Source organism: Notolepis coatsorum (genome assembly GCF_963971535.1).
Source record: "Notolepis coatsorum genome assembly, chromosome: 1".
Taxonomy (NCBI): domain Eukaryota; kingdom Metazoa; phylum Chordata; class Actinopteri; order Aulopiformes; family Paralepididae; genus Notolepis; species Notolepis coatsorum.
The window spans coordinates 123456691-123472076 of NC_140165.1; the positions used below are offsets into that span (position 1 = coordinate 123456691).

At 46.6% G+C, this 15386-nt stretch overlaps 2 protein-coding genes across 2 annotated transcripts in view; one reads left to right on the plus strand and one right to left on the minus strand.

The window, feature by feature from the left end:
* Nucleotides 1-15386, plus strand: part of fam189a2 (family with sequence similarity 189 member A2) — a gene marked incomplete at both ends in the record, with an annotated part of 86038 nt that overhangs the window by 48721 nt on the left and 21931 nt on the right. The gene's annotated exons all lie outside the window — the stretch shown is intronic.
* Nucleotides 1046-12153, minus strand: LOC311238750 (uncharacterized protein; the record flags this gene model as incomplete). Its single annotated transcript, XM_084326924.1, has 5 exons — nt 12013-12153; nt 10320-10508; nt 1882-1994; nt 1584-1681; nt 1046-1119 (listed from the first exon to the last, which is right to left on the minus strand). The coding sequence occupies exons 1-5, from the start codon at nt 12055-12057 to the stop codon at nt 1046-1048; spliced, it is 519 nt and encodes a 172-aa protein (XP_084183050.1). The 5' UTR covers nt 12058-12153.

Below are 15386 nucleotides of genomic sequence, written 5' to 3' on the forward strand. Positions count from 1 at the left end.
GCAGCTTCACATGGGGTCAACCACCCTGGGTAAGCAGCCAGTTCTCTGCCCGAAACGATGGGGTACTGACTACGGTGGTATTCTCACCGCACGAAGCACTATATATTAACAGACTATTATTAGCTTAATAGACTACGTCCAACTCGACGATATAGTGCCAAATATGACTATTCAAATATTAATATACACGATGTCTCAATACCGATGGTAGGCGAACTTGGCCTTACTCCCACACGTGGCGTCGCGGGGAGGCTTTACGTCTGTGACTCTATTGGAGGGTAAGAAACTGGACTGAAAAAGGAAGTCCTACTTTAGTAGCGCAGTATATATACGCACTATGAACAAATAGTCCCATTAGTGGTGCGGTAGCCAGATTCCTACGCGGAACTAGGACTTGTTCGTACATGTGGAGCGGTACGTTTGAACTGGGTCTGAGGGGTATGGCAGCCTGGCACCAAGGTCTCGACCAATAGTAGAATGGAGACTATTATGGGATGTTCAGTAGGCTAGAATGGATATTCAATGCATATTGTACAAGGAATATACAAGGGATATCAGGGAATATTAGAGAATATACAAATACAATTAAATATATATATATAATAAATATATATATTCGGTTTAATCTGGCCCTTCACAACAATTTCCATTCAGCTGATTTCACGTGCACTGCCAAATACTACTTTAATAAAAATATCAAAGACAATGCGAGACAATACAGATATTTTAAACATGCCAGAATATTATGTTATGAGATTGCTTGATAACTCACCATTATGTTGAGTTAGCGATTGCCGGTAGTTGCTAGTAACCAGATCTACAAAGGGGAAATGTAAAATAAGTTGCGACTCAAACATGGTGGAAATTGTGCTCAATATAAAAGCATTATGTACAACTACACATTTTTATTGTGACATTGCTTGCAAGTTGTGAAGGCTTTGAATTTTTGTAGTGGGCTGGCATGCACATTGTAAACATGTATTCTGTTGCATGCATGATGCCAGCGACCTGCCAGCAAGCTCCTCACAAGAACACAGATATGGGTTCACTTACTGTTATTTGGATCAGGAGTCTGCAACGAATCTAAATAGCTGTAGATCATGCCACCATCCAAAGAATCTAAAAAAGGTAAGCCAGGGTGAGAATTGAAGATGCTACAAATCATGTTTAAACAGTCATCTAGTTGGCATTTTAACATGCATAGCAACATACCATTCATTGTAGGCTCTTGGCCAACAACTGGAGGGTTGACGGATCTTAGCGCCTTACGAGACCGGCTCGATTTTGTCTGTCCTACAACATATTTTAGTTGGCATGTTATTCACAATGTATATATTTTGGGCCAACTATAGAATAACTGCAAGAAATGCAGAAGTCCAATCAAATTAAAATGCTCAATTTGTCGGTACATGGTCAGACTAATTTGTTTAACTGTTTATTATTATTATTATTATTATTATTATTATTATTATTATTATTATTATTATTATTATTATTATTATTATTATTATTATTATTATTATTAACTGTAGCAGTGATCATTTCCAAAGTGCCTATATAAAATAAATGCATTGCATCAATACCTGGGAAACCCACATCAGGTGCTTTGGCAAAACGTTTTCTTTTGGCGTCGCCACTCGAGTGGTCATCAGAGTCCGTGTGCACATACTGCTGATTTGGCCTAAAAAAAAGTATATATATACACACATGTAATAAATGTAGTTATGATACTACGTTTATTAGTCAAGGCTAAAGTCTGAATACATAGGCCCTCAGGCCACTGTGTGTTATCCTTTTAGCACTACTTGCAACTACAACAGCAGTGCAATTATTTACAACACCCTAGGGAGAGTTGTCCCTTTAACAAAGTGAACACTGTACCTGGATCTTCTTTTCTGGGCGGAGATCTCCTTCGTCCTCAGATTCAATTTCAGAGGTTGGACACATAGTTGAGGTGTACTTGGTCTCTCGTTTTTTGGCCTCATCATGGGTCTCTGGAAAGAGCAGAGAGAAAATGACAATTAACATATCTGCAGTCCAGTGTTTAACGAAAAAATATATGTACCTGGACAGGAAAGAGAATTAAGCAATCGCCTAGCCTGACACCATCTAGGCAATACAATGTGTATCCATGCACTTCTAGATCTATCACAGTGTTTAGAGGGTCTATCACACCCTCTAAACACTGCTAGACCCGCTAAACACTGTGACAGACCCTCTAAACACTGTGACAGACCCTCTAAACACTGTGACAGACCCGACAAACACTGTGACACCTCTAAACACTGATAGATCTATCAGTATTTAGAGGGTGTGATAGACCCTCTAAACACTGTAATAGACCCTCTAAACACTGATAGACCCTCTAAACACTGTGACAGACCCTCTAAACACTGATAGACCCTCTAAAGACTGTGATAGACCCGACAAACACTGTGATAGACCCGACAAACACTGATAGACCCTCTAAACACTGTGACAGACCCTCTAAACACTGATAGACCCTCTAAAGACTGTGATAGACCCGACAAACACTGTGATAGACCCGACAAACACTGATAGACCCTCTAAACACTGATAGACCCTATAAACACTGTGATAGACCCGACAAACACTGTGATAGATCTATCACAGTGTTTAGAGGGTCTATCACAGTGTTTGTAGGGTCTATCACAGTGTTTAGAGGGTCTGTCACAGTGTTTAGAGGGTCTGTCACAGTGTTTATAGGGTCTATCAGTGTTTAGAGGGTCTGTCACAGAGTTTAGAGGGTCTATCAGTGTTTAGAGGGTCTGTCACAGTGTTTAGAGGGTCTGTCACAGTGTTTAGAGGGTCTGATACAGTGTTTAGAGGGTCTGTCACAGTGTTTAGAGGGTCTATCAGTGTTTAGAGGGTGTGATAGACCCTCTAAACACTGTGATAGACCCTCTAAACACTGATAGACCCTCTAAACACTGTGATAGACCCTCTAAACACTGTGACAGACCCTCTAAACACTGATAGACCCTCTAAAGACTGTGATAGACCCGACAAACACTGTGATAGACCCTCTAAACACTGTGATAGACCCTCTAAACACTGATAGACCCTCAAAACACTGTGATAGACACGACAAACACTGTGATAGATCTATCACAGTGTTTAGAGGGTCTATCACAGTGTTTGTCGGGTCTATCACAGTGTTTGTCGGGTCTGTCACAGTGTTTAGAGGGTCTGTCACAGTGTTTAGAGGGTCTGTCACAGTGTTTAGAGGGTCTATCACAGTGTTTAGAGGGTCTATCATAGTGTTTAGAGGGTCTATCAGTGTTTAGAGGGTCTGTCACAGTGTTTAGAGGGTCTGTCCTAGAGGGTCTATCAGTGTTTAGAGGGTGTGATAGACCCTCTAAACACTGTAATAGACCCTACAAACACTGTGATAGACCCTACAAACTGTGAGGTTTCTGTCCTTGCTCTCTCACTCGTTCTGTTCCTTTAACCACCCTCGCTCTGTTTTCATTTGTTTTTCTGTTAATTATTTCAATTCCCTCATTCACACGCTTCTCCCCAGTGACGTCATCAGAGACGTCGCTGATTGGTTCTCTCAGGACCGCACGCTTTTCAATCACATTCCCCAGCTGTCACTGCCTTTCAATCAATCGATCCCTTATTATTTATACCCCGTTTCTCCACTCTAAGTTTGTTGGATCGCCTTGATTTTTCTCTGGTTGCATTTCCCCGTGTTGCTGCTGCTGCTGCTTTTGCTCCTTGTGCTATCTCCAGGAATTTCCAAGAAGCTTTCCCTTGGACACCTGTTCCCGTGGCGCGCCCTCGCTCCGCTGTTTGTTCCTGCACCATTACGCATTACGTCTGGGTGAGTTTTTATTGACTGTCTTGATCTATTCCGTTTTTCGTGTGTAACTATTACACTGAAGACTACCACCTTTTGTCAGACAGTCACTCACCCAGCTTTTCTATTTTTGCTTGTTCCCTTATGGGATAATATTTTTGGGACCTTCCATCTCCCTCTGTGTGTTGCTCACACCGAAGATATTATTTCACTATTGGATTGTTTTGGACTTCACTAACTGTGTGTATATTACACGAAGATATTCACTGGGACTGTGTTTGGATTTTTGCTAACAGTGTGTACATTACACGAAGATATTCACTGGGACTGTGTTTGGAGTTTTGCTCACTGTGTGTATTACACGAAGAGATTCTTGGGCTGTTTTGGAATTGTGCTCACTGTGTTTGAATTACACGAAGAATTGTTTACCCTGTTCTCCTGCTCGTTCAAACTGCACTGTGTTGACTCGTTCCCTCTCTCCCTCTCTCGGTCTCGCAACACATCTGAGATTCTGCCGAGAGAATTCTGCAGAGCGGTTCAGACGTCAACACCTGCTATCCCCAAGACTACCATCACGGGAGAAGCTGCAGAGCAGCAGAACTTTGCCCCTTGTCCTATGTACCTGTCTTGTTGACTTGCCTTTCCTGTACTCCTTATATTTAGTATCAAATAAACAAGCCCTCGTATTTGGCAACTCTGAATTCCTACTCTCTTGTGTTGTGCGTTTGGGGTCGGTATCAAACCATAACATTACGATCCAACCAATATGACGACCCCAGCCGACACAGAGAGGGTCAGAACCGCACTTGCAATTCAAGTCGAGTTGACCAGGGATCACGGTCTCCAATTAGAGCGGGCTGCGGCTGCGGTGCAGAACCTCAGGGATCAGGTCCTGCCTATGCAGGGTTCAATGGCCGCTATGGCGGGACAACAGTCCGAGATTCTCGCTCAGCTTCACTCGCTGGGCGACACCGTTAATACCTTTAATCTCTCACACCCTTCAGGAACATTCCCCGCAGCCCCAGCAGATCTCGCATCTCGGGAACCCCGTCTCTCCGTCCCACGGCTGTTCGACGGTAATCCCGAGGAGTGTGCCACATTCATCATGCAATGTGAGTTGGTTTTCCGTCATCAACCAAGCCGTTTTTCTGCTCATGGGTCCCAAGTGGCTTATATAACAAACCTACTTTCAGGCCATGCTGCCCAGTGGGTCACTTCCTCCTGGGCAATGGAAGCAGATTTTTTGTTTTCCTATCCAGACTTCGTGGCGGAGCTCCGCAGAGTGTTCCACCATCCAGCCCGAGGTCTGGACCCTGGAGCCCGGTTGGGGACCTTCCGACAGGGGAGCGGCAGGGTGACGGACTATGTCATGGAGTTTCGACTGGCGGCGGTGGAGAGTGGATGGAACGAACCTGCTCTTCGCCTAACCTTCTTGAGGGGGCTCAGTGACGCAGTCCGGGACCAGCTCGCTACCCGGGAGTTGCCCGACTCCCTCGAGGAGCTGTTTAGCCTTGTCATCCGTATTGACGGACGCCTCCTGGAGAGAAGGCGCGAGAGGACCCGACTGTTACCTCCTGAAGCACCCCGGACTCCTGGACGCCCCGTCCCCAACACTACTGGTGGTAACAGGCTTCCCCGTCCGGTTCGCGAGGAGGAACCCATGCAGCTGGGACGCTCTCATCTGAGCCAGGCGGAGCGTGAGGCAAGGCTCAGGTCCGGTCTCTGCCTCTACTGCGGAGGTGCGGGACACCGTATCGCCGACTGCCCCACCCGGCCAAAAGATCAGGCTCACCGAGACCCCGGGAGATCCTGGTGAGCCGTTTTTCCCATTCCCAGCGCCGCGCACCACCTGACCACCTGATGAGCGTCACCCTGGCCTGGGGGGACCAACGTGCCACGGTGGAGGCCCTCATCGACTCTGGGGCAGACGAGAACTTCCTCGACTTCGAGTTTGCCACCCGAGCCAACATACCTGTTGAGGACCTTGTGAGGCCCTTGGAGATCTTTTCGTTGGACCAACACCGCCTGGCCGACATCTCTCAACGCACCGGCCCAGTCGTGCTGACCATCGCTGGGAACCACGTCGAGAGAATCCAGTTCCTCATTACCCAATCCCCCCTTGTCCCGGTGGTCCTGGGTAGGCCCTGGCTCGCGCTGCACGAGCCCCACATCGCCTGGTCCTCCGGTACCATCAGGGGCTGGAGCTCCTCCTGTCACGCCCGCTGTCTGCAGGCGGCGTCCTGTCCCCCGCCCCGGAGGCAGGCTGGTGAGTTGCCCCCGGACCCCTCGTCCATTCCTCCCGAGTACCACGACCTCATGGAGGTATTCAGTAAGACCAGGGCTCAGGCCCTTCCACCTCACCGCCCCTATGACTGCGCCATCGACCTCCGCCAAGGGGCTCCCCTTCCCGGCAGCCGCCTCTACAGTCTGACTGTCCCGGAGAAGAAGGCGATGGATCTCTACATCTCTGAGTCATTGGAAGCAGGACTCATTCGGCCTTCCTCCTCCCCGGTGGCGGCCGGGTTCTTCTTTGTTGGTAAGAAGGATGGGGACCTGCGACCCTGCATCGACTATCGTCAGCTCAACGAGATCACCATCAAGAACAAATACCCCCTACCTCTCATGAGCTCCACCTTCGAGCCACTGACCCAGGCCTCGTTCTTCACCAAGCTGGACCTCCGAAGTGCCTACCATCTTGTCCGTATCCGTGAGGGCGATGAATGGAAGACCGCCTTCAAGACCCCCAGGGGCCACTACGAGTACCTTGTAATGCCGTTCGGCCTCACCAACGCCCCGGCGGTATTCCAGGCACTCATGAACGACGTCCTCCGTGACATGCTGGAGGTGTTCGTGGTGGTGTACCTGGACGACATTCTCATCTTTTCCAGGACCCTCGAGGAACACATCCTGCATGTCCGCCGTGTGCTGGAGCGCCTCCTCCACAATCGGCTCTTCGTCAAGGCGGAGAAGTGCCGTTTTCACTCCAACTCCGTCGACTACCTGGGCTTCATCGTTGAGAAGGGCTTGACCCGAGCGGATCCTCGCAAGATCCAGGCTGTGGAGGATTGGCCAGAACCCACCACTCGGAAGGAGTTACAGAGTTTCCTCGGGTTCGCCAACTTCTACCGAAGGTTCATCCGGAACTACAGTCAAGTGGCGGAGCCACTTACCAAGCTGACCTCCCCCGCTCTGCCGTTCGACTGGTCCCCAGCGGCATGCGCTGCGTTCCGCTCCCTCAAGAGAAGGTTCACTTCCGCCCCTATCCTGCTCCACCCTGACCCCAAGAGACAGTTCATCGTGGAGGTGGACGCCTCGGATTCTGGCCTGGGCGCTGTCCTATCCCAACGTTCTCTTTCAGACCAGAAGGTGCATCCTTGCGCCTTCTACTCGCGTCGCTTCCTCCCCGCCGAGAGGAACTACGACACCGGCAATCGGGAGCTGCTGGCGGTCGTGGCTGCGCTGGAAGAGTGGCGTCATTGGCTAGAGGGTGCCGAGGAGCCTTTTATCATCTGGACGGACCACAAGAACCTGACGTTCATCCGCGCTTCCAGGCGCCTCAACGGTCGGCAGGCGAGATGGGCCAGTTTCCTCAGTCGGTTCGACTTCTCGCTGACCTTCCGCCCCGGTTCCCGCAACACGAAGGCCGACTCCCTGTCCCGGATGCACTCCAAGGGGGCTCCACCCTCTGAGGACCCTTCTCCCATCCTCCCGGAGGCCCGAGTGGTTGGAGCCATCACCTTGGGCATCGAGGGTGTGGTGAGGCGTGCCCTGCGCTTCCATCGTGCTCCAAGCAACGTCCCTAGGAATCGTCTCTTCGTCCCCGACTCTGTCCGGTCCCAGGTACTGCTGTGGGGCCATACCAGCCGGTTCGCCTGCCACCCAGGCGTCCATCGCACGTTCTCCTTCCTGGCTCGTCGTTTCTGGTGGCCCACCATGCGGAACGACGTCAAGGAGTTCGTATTGGCCTGCGCGGTCTGTGCCCGCAGCAAGGCCTCTCACCAGGCACCCTCCGGGCTCTTGCAGCCACTTCCCATTCCGAGCCGTCCATGGTCACATGTGGCGCTCGACTTCGTCACTGGTCTACCCTCCTCCCAGGGGAACACCTGCCTTCTGACCGTGGTGGATCGATTCAGCAAGGGGGTCCACCTCGTGGCCCTCTCCAAGCTTCCCTCAGCGGCCGAGACGGCGGACCTCCTGACGCACCACGTGTTCCGCCTTCATGGCTTTCCCCAGGACATCGTCTCTGACCGGGGGCCCCAGTTCACCTCCCAGGTATGGCGGGCTTTTTGCAAAGGGTTGGGGGCAACGGTCAGTCTCTCCTCTGGCTATCATCCCCAGACAAACGGGCAGACGGAGAGGATGAACCAGAGCGTAGAGTCAGCTCTTCGGTGTGTGGCAGCCGAGAGACCGGCATCCTGGAGCCGTTTCCTTCCCTGGGTTGAATACTCCATCAATTCAATGGTCAGTTCCGCCACCGGCCTCTCCCCTTTTGAGGTCTCCCTGGGCTACCAGCCCCCTCTTTTCCCCGCACAGGAGACGGAAGTGGCAGTTCCCTCCGTGCAGGTCCACCTCGACCGCTGCCGACGAGTTTGGGAGATCACCAGGACCGCGCTGCTCCGAACATCTGAGCGCGCCTGTCGTGGTGCCGACCGGCGCCGGATTCCTGCGCCGACTTACCGCCCTGGGCAGAGGGTGTGGCTCTCCGCGAAGGACCTCCCGTTACGGTCCTCGGCCAAGAAGCTCAACCCCCGCTTCGTCTGGCCTTTCGAGGTCCTAAAGGTACTCAGTCCGGCGGCCCTGCGCCTGAAGCTTCCTGCATCCATGCACATCCACCCCGTGTTCCATGTCTCCCGGGTTAAGCCCGTCTCCCTCAGTCCCCTTATGCCTCCAGCTCCTGATCCGCCGCCTCCCGTGTTGGTGGATGGTCACCCCCAGTGGCAGGTCCGCCGGTTGATGGGCGTTCGTCGGCGGGGCCGGGGGTTCCAATACCTGGTGGACTGGGAGGGTTACGGTCCTGAGGAGCGTAGCTGGGTCTCCCGGCAGCTCATCGTGGATCCCGGCTTGATCACCGACTTCCATCGAGCCCATCCTGACGAACCGGGTCGGCCTGGTCGCCGGGTGGCTCCCGTGGAGGGGGGGGTACTGTGAGGTTTCTGTCCTTGCTCTCTCACTCGTTCTGTTCCTTTAACCACCCTCGCTCTGTTTTCATTTGTTTTTCTGTTAATTATTTCAATTCCCTCATTCACACGCTTCTCCCCAGTGACGTCATCAGAGACGTCGCTGATTGGTTCTCTCAGGACCGCACGCTTTTCAATCACATTCCCCAGCTGTCACTGCCTTTCAATCAATCGATCCCTTATTATTTATACCCCGTTTCTCCACTCTAAGTTTGTTGGATCGCCTTGATTTTTCTCTGGTTGCATTTCCCCGTGTTGCTGCTGCTGCTGCTTTTGCTCCTTGTGCTATCTCCAGGAATTTCCAAGAAGCTTTCCCTTGGACACCTGTTCCCGTGGCGCGCCCTCGCTCCGCTGTTTGTTCCTGCACCATTACGCATTACGTCTGGGTGAGTTTTTATTGACTGTCTTGATCTATTCCGTTTTTCGTGTGTAACTATTACACTGAAGACTACCACCTTTTGTCAGACAGTCACTCACCCAGCTTTTCTATTTTTGCTTGTTCCCTTATGGGATAATATTTTTGGGACCTTCCATCTCCCTCTGTGTGTTGCTCACACCGAAGATATTATTTCACTATTGGATTGTTTTGGACTTCACTAACTGTGTGTATATTACACGAAGATATTCACTGGGACTGTGTTTGGATTTTTGCTAACGGTGTGTACATTACACGAAGATATTCACTGGGACTGTGTTTGGAGTTTTGCTCACTGTGTGTATTACACGAAGAGATTCTTGGGCTGTTTTGGAATTGTGCTCACTGTGTTTGAATTACACGAAGAATTGTTCACCCTGTTCTCCTGCTCGTTCAAACTGCACTGTGTTGACTCGTTCCCTCTCTCCCTCTCTCGGTCTCGCAACACATCTGAGATTCTGCCGAGAGAATTCTGCAGAGCGGTTCAGACGTCAACACCTGCTATCCCCAAGACTACCATCACGGGAGAAGCTGCAGAGCAGCAGAACTTTGCCCCTTGTCCTATGTACCTGTCTTGTTGACTTGCCTTTCCTGTACTCCTTATATTTAGTATCAAATAAACAAGCCCTCGTATTTGGCAACTCTGAATTCCTACTCTCTTGTGTCGTGCGTTTGGGGTCGGTATCAAACCATAACACAAACACTGTGATAGACCCTCTAAACACTGATAGACCCTCTAAACACTGTGATAGACCCTCTAAACACTGTGATAGATCTATCACAGTGTTTACAGTGTTTGTCGGGTCTATCACAGTGTTTAGAGGGTCTATCACAGTGTTTGTAGGGTTTGTAATCACTCGTTTAGCATTTCAAATATTTTAATATTTAAATAAATAAAACTTACATCAACTCCGAGCAGCAGTTTCTCCGTAGGCTCCTTGAAGTACACCATAAGGAGTCTTCTTCGAAGCCTCTGGATCATATCTGGCCAGAACTTCCCTGATCTCCGGGTTGTCCAGTTTCTGGCAGAACTGCAGGATGGTCCGTCCTCTCTGACCCAGGGCATCTTGGATCTTTTGAAGGGCATCGGTGTCTGTCAGGAGGCCAAAGTGGGAGAAACAATTAGATCTGAAATTAGTTTCAAAACGGTTGCACTGTGGGGAAAATTTAAAAGTACAGTAGATTACAGTAGATTATTATCTGTTCTTATGCATGCCTGGTGATACTAAATCCAAATTGAACTCAGGCATTTGAAAGATAATATATATATAAATGTGCGAATTGGCTATAATAAGGTCATTTATAAGCATCATATTCTATAATAATATTTCAAATTGCATTGGTCCGGATGGGAGAATTCAGTACTGCATCTACAGAACCTTCGGTTTAATCATCTTCCCTTTATTAATTTCCTTTGATTTTTTTTTACACATGACCTCAAGAGGGGACTGAACGAGATCAGTGGCAGTTTTTAATGTTTGGTCATTATTAGCATGGTGTTATTCACTGTCAAAGATGCAAAGAAACATCATAATTCATATTCTCATTTGTTTCATCACAATTTAAGCAAGCCTAGTAATAGACACAATATTTCTGACAATGTGAATACATTCCCTGAGGTCCATAGATGTCCCTAGATACCAATAATATGCAAATGGACCTTTCGATTTTGATTACTATTATTGTGAAATAATAATTAAATGTGAAATATTGCTATGTTATTGTGAGATTACAAAATCTGATGTGATATTACAGAGGATTTTGATTACAGTATTTTATTGTGAAATAATAATTAAATTATGTGAAATCAAAGGATACTGTATGAATGTCACTGTAATATGACACTCATAGCAGAATTAGTTATCAATAACCTACCTGTATAAATGTTAAAAGTTGTTGCAAATATTTTTTTTCCCTCATGAATATACCACTATATACATTAATTTCTTATATTAGTTTTAAAATGACCATTTAACAGTTTAACAGTGCTCTGAAAATGCTCTGAGAACATGCGGTCATCACTGTTTTAAGCACAAACACATTAGGGAGGGAGGGAGAGAGACAGGCCCGGCCTGTATGCCTGCACCCTGGTTTACCATGACTTTTTAGCAAGCAAGGTAGCAGCAATGCTAAGCTAACTGATTGTGCCAGTGTATCCTGTTAAAGAATACATCATAAGCCACATTTTTAAACGTTACTGACGTTAGCCTACATAAAATGTATAACAGTATTAGGGATGCACGATATTGATTTTTTGACACCGATACCGATAAATTTATGCTCCTCAAGCCGATACCGATAACCGATATTTATTGTATTATAATATTTTTTTAACTGTATATATATATATATATATTTTTTTTTTAATCAATTTTTTTTTTTTTTTTTTGTATTTATAAGCTCCGACGTCATCGGTACTGCTATCGGTACTCAAGAAATTATGGAGGTTTTTTTTGAGGAATTTAAACGTCGCAAACTAATCTTGTTGGCCGTTGTCTATTATCTCTCCTGCCTCTGTCTCTGCCTGCTGCGAGCAGGCTCCCTCCCACACACACACACACTCACTCACACACACACACACACACACACTCACTCACACGGGTGCTGCGCTGCCGACTCAGTACAGACAGCTCTGCTCTCATAATGGCGGAGAGAACGAAATGTTCAAAAGTCTGGGTCTATTTTACTAAAGTCGAGTGCAACAAGACATTTGCCAGTAATGTATAAGCGCTGGTACTTGTCAATGTGGCTGGCGGGGAGATAACGTTAGCTCCGAGTAGAGTAATGGCTGACAATCCGGAAGTAAATAAACGAACGAGAGCTTCTGATTGGTGGTAAGAAGAAGAGGTGGGTGCAAGCCGTGGGACGTAATTGGCAGATCGACTGTCTGTCTCCGAATGTAACGTGACTACGTCACAGCCAAGAAAGGGAGCACTCGATTTGTGAAAAACTCCCTGTTCCTAAACCACACGCTATCAGTTTTACCACAGTACTGGCAAAACGGGAGGAGGCTATAATAAAAACAAGCGCCCTTCATCCAAATCCACCCACACCGGATTTCTTTTAACCAAAAAATGTATTGTATGTTATCGGAGCTATCAATAATGTTATCGAGTTTATCGGGATGACGTCATAATTGCTGATATCGGCCTTATCGTGCATCCCTAAACAGTATATGCAACAGGTGGAAACATTCATCATAGCTAACTGCTAACGCTACTAGCTAAATTAGCTTCAGCTAGCAGGCATGAATAACGGTTAATATAATATTCTCTACCATGTAAAAACGAACACGGCACTACTCCGCTGGCGTTTGCAATCGAAAGCATACATACAACATACAACATACAACATAATCGACATTATTGCCATGCAGTACTCACCAGTCTTAACGATGCAGAGAGACATGAGGTAGCAGCCAGGAAGCTGCCGCACAGGTGCATTCTGGGAGGCGGCGCAGCACAAGTGCAGTGCAGTCTGGGTGATGAGACACAATGACGACAGCATACGTTGAGCAGCATACGTTGATTCAACATTTATTAGATATTGGCATTTCAATCATTAAAATGCAACCACAAAACAATATTGATTCAATGACATGTTTTCAACATTGGCCAAGTGGTTCATCGGTTAATGGTTGATCCACCATCAATCGTCGACCTTAACCAAAAATCAAGCATTTTGACCATAACTCAACATTGAATTAACATCTTTTGCTATCTGGGTAGCTACTAACTTTATGTAAAAAACAATAACGTTATAAACTATACACAATATGTACAACGAAACAATGATTTACATTAGTATTCACAGTGATTTAATATGCAGCGAAATAACGTTATACGATTTAAATTATAAATACAAATATAAAAAAATTGTGGTTGGCTATAAACTGGTGTTGGGTGAAACAGATACTAGCAACAGATTCAGGGTGTTATTTTCCCATTGTACGAATTGTTAAGCTTATCGAATGTAAGGGAAATCTGATCTGGGCAATGGGAAATACATCTGATCCTGGGAAATGGGCAATGGGGAAATACATGAAGTGGAACAGAGGCATACCTGTCAACCCTCCCATTTTTCCCAGGATTCTCCCGTATTTCAACCTTCCTTCCTGCCGTCATCCCGTTAAAATATTTTCCCGTATTTTTCCTGTTTTTTTATTTTTATTAAATGTTTACAAAATGGCTGCAATTCCCCTGCGTGACGACAGGTGGCAGCAGTGTAGATTAGAACGTTAGCACAGGAAGTCAGACCGGAAGACGGTTGCGACCCGAAGAAGAAGAAGAAGAGTGACCGGCTAAAGGAGGGGTTTAGCGCGAAATGTATTAGATTCTACAACTACCTACAAAAGGCAGAGAAGCGATACCGGCACAGTGGGGTTGTTCCCGGAGAGCTCACTCTCGGCCGTGGTTTCTCTGTGTATAATGTATGGTGCTCTCCCTCAACATGCGAGTAGGGTGAGACAACACCATTCTTTAGTCCAAATAATACCCTACTTTATACTATATTATTGTCATTCGTTTAATGTAAAGTCAGTGTAAGGGCCTAACTTGACTAAACAAAAACAAAAAATCTATAAAGCCCTGAGGAGGCTGATACCGCCTAAAACATATAGTTGACTTGTCTGTTGCTCGTGCTGGGTACTCGTCTGGTGAAAGGATGAATGTCCACAAGGTCCGTTCCAATAACACCCCAACTGGGTTTATTTACCACATGATTACCGAATGCACAATTTGCATGTGATATGAGTAAACGCTAATACCTTCAAATGAACAAACAAACACTATACACTACAAACAAAACGATAACCAAACAACGTGCCGTGTCGATGTGACGTGACGGTCAAAAACTGTTAGGCTCTGCCAGTAACCAAACACACCTGCTGTCATCAGTCCCGTTACCCATTAAGTAGCTAAGTATGTCACCTACTGGTGAGCAACAGGAACTGATGCCACAAACCCAATTTGGCAGGCTGGCAGGCACAATGTATACAGGCAGAACTCAACATAAATACATAAATCCAAACAAATACATAAAATATAACGTATGGCAATACAACCTCTAATAATGTCAGTTTTGGCTTCTACAGTCAGTCTTACATTGGCACTGCTTTAACGTTGCATTTACCCATAATCCATTGCTGTATTAGACCCATGTGCCAGTATAATTTTTGTAAAGTAATGAAGAGCAAATGTAAAGTTAATCGATACACAATGAAACAATATCTTTATCTATATCACATGTCAAAACTACTTTAATAAAAGAAGATTTCCGTTTTTCATTTCTACTCATTCATCTAAAACAAGACAGCAATTCTACTTCTGCATGCACCGGGAGAATTGAGCTCATAGCACAGATTTGGAGTTGATCGAATGGACATTGCTGTTCTTAGGAAATTTTGCACATGGTGGAAATAATGGAAATTAACATTTCGTTTTTAACATTACAATTAGTGTCTGACACTATAGACACATGTTAAAAGTCAAAGTCAACTTTGTCATTTTCCAATTTGTGCAAGACATACAGAAAAATTCAATTTACGTGCGCCCCTTCCCACGGTGTATACAGAAAGAGACAATACACACAAAAGTAACATAGGACACAACACACAGGACTATGTACAATATAAACAGTGCCTACAATTAAATTAATGAATGAATTAAATAAGAGGTAAAAGAGAACTTAGTGTAAATATTCCTTAATTTGTGTCAACGTTATAAAAATCCTATTGTATTTAACAAATTAATTATGATACACCACCATGTGCCCTTTCTATCTATTCTAAATCTATGGCCTCGCGATTCCACGGCTGCGCAGTGCAGACAATATATATAATATACATACGAGGGGGAGGAGACTACATTGGGAGGGGGCGGGGCAAAATCTCCAGTTTTTTCAAATCCCAATGTTGACAGCTATGAACAGAGTGGAACAGGAAAAAACTAAAATGACGTAACCACTACACCTC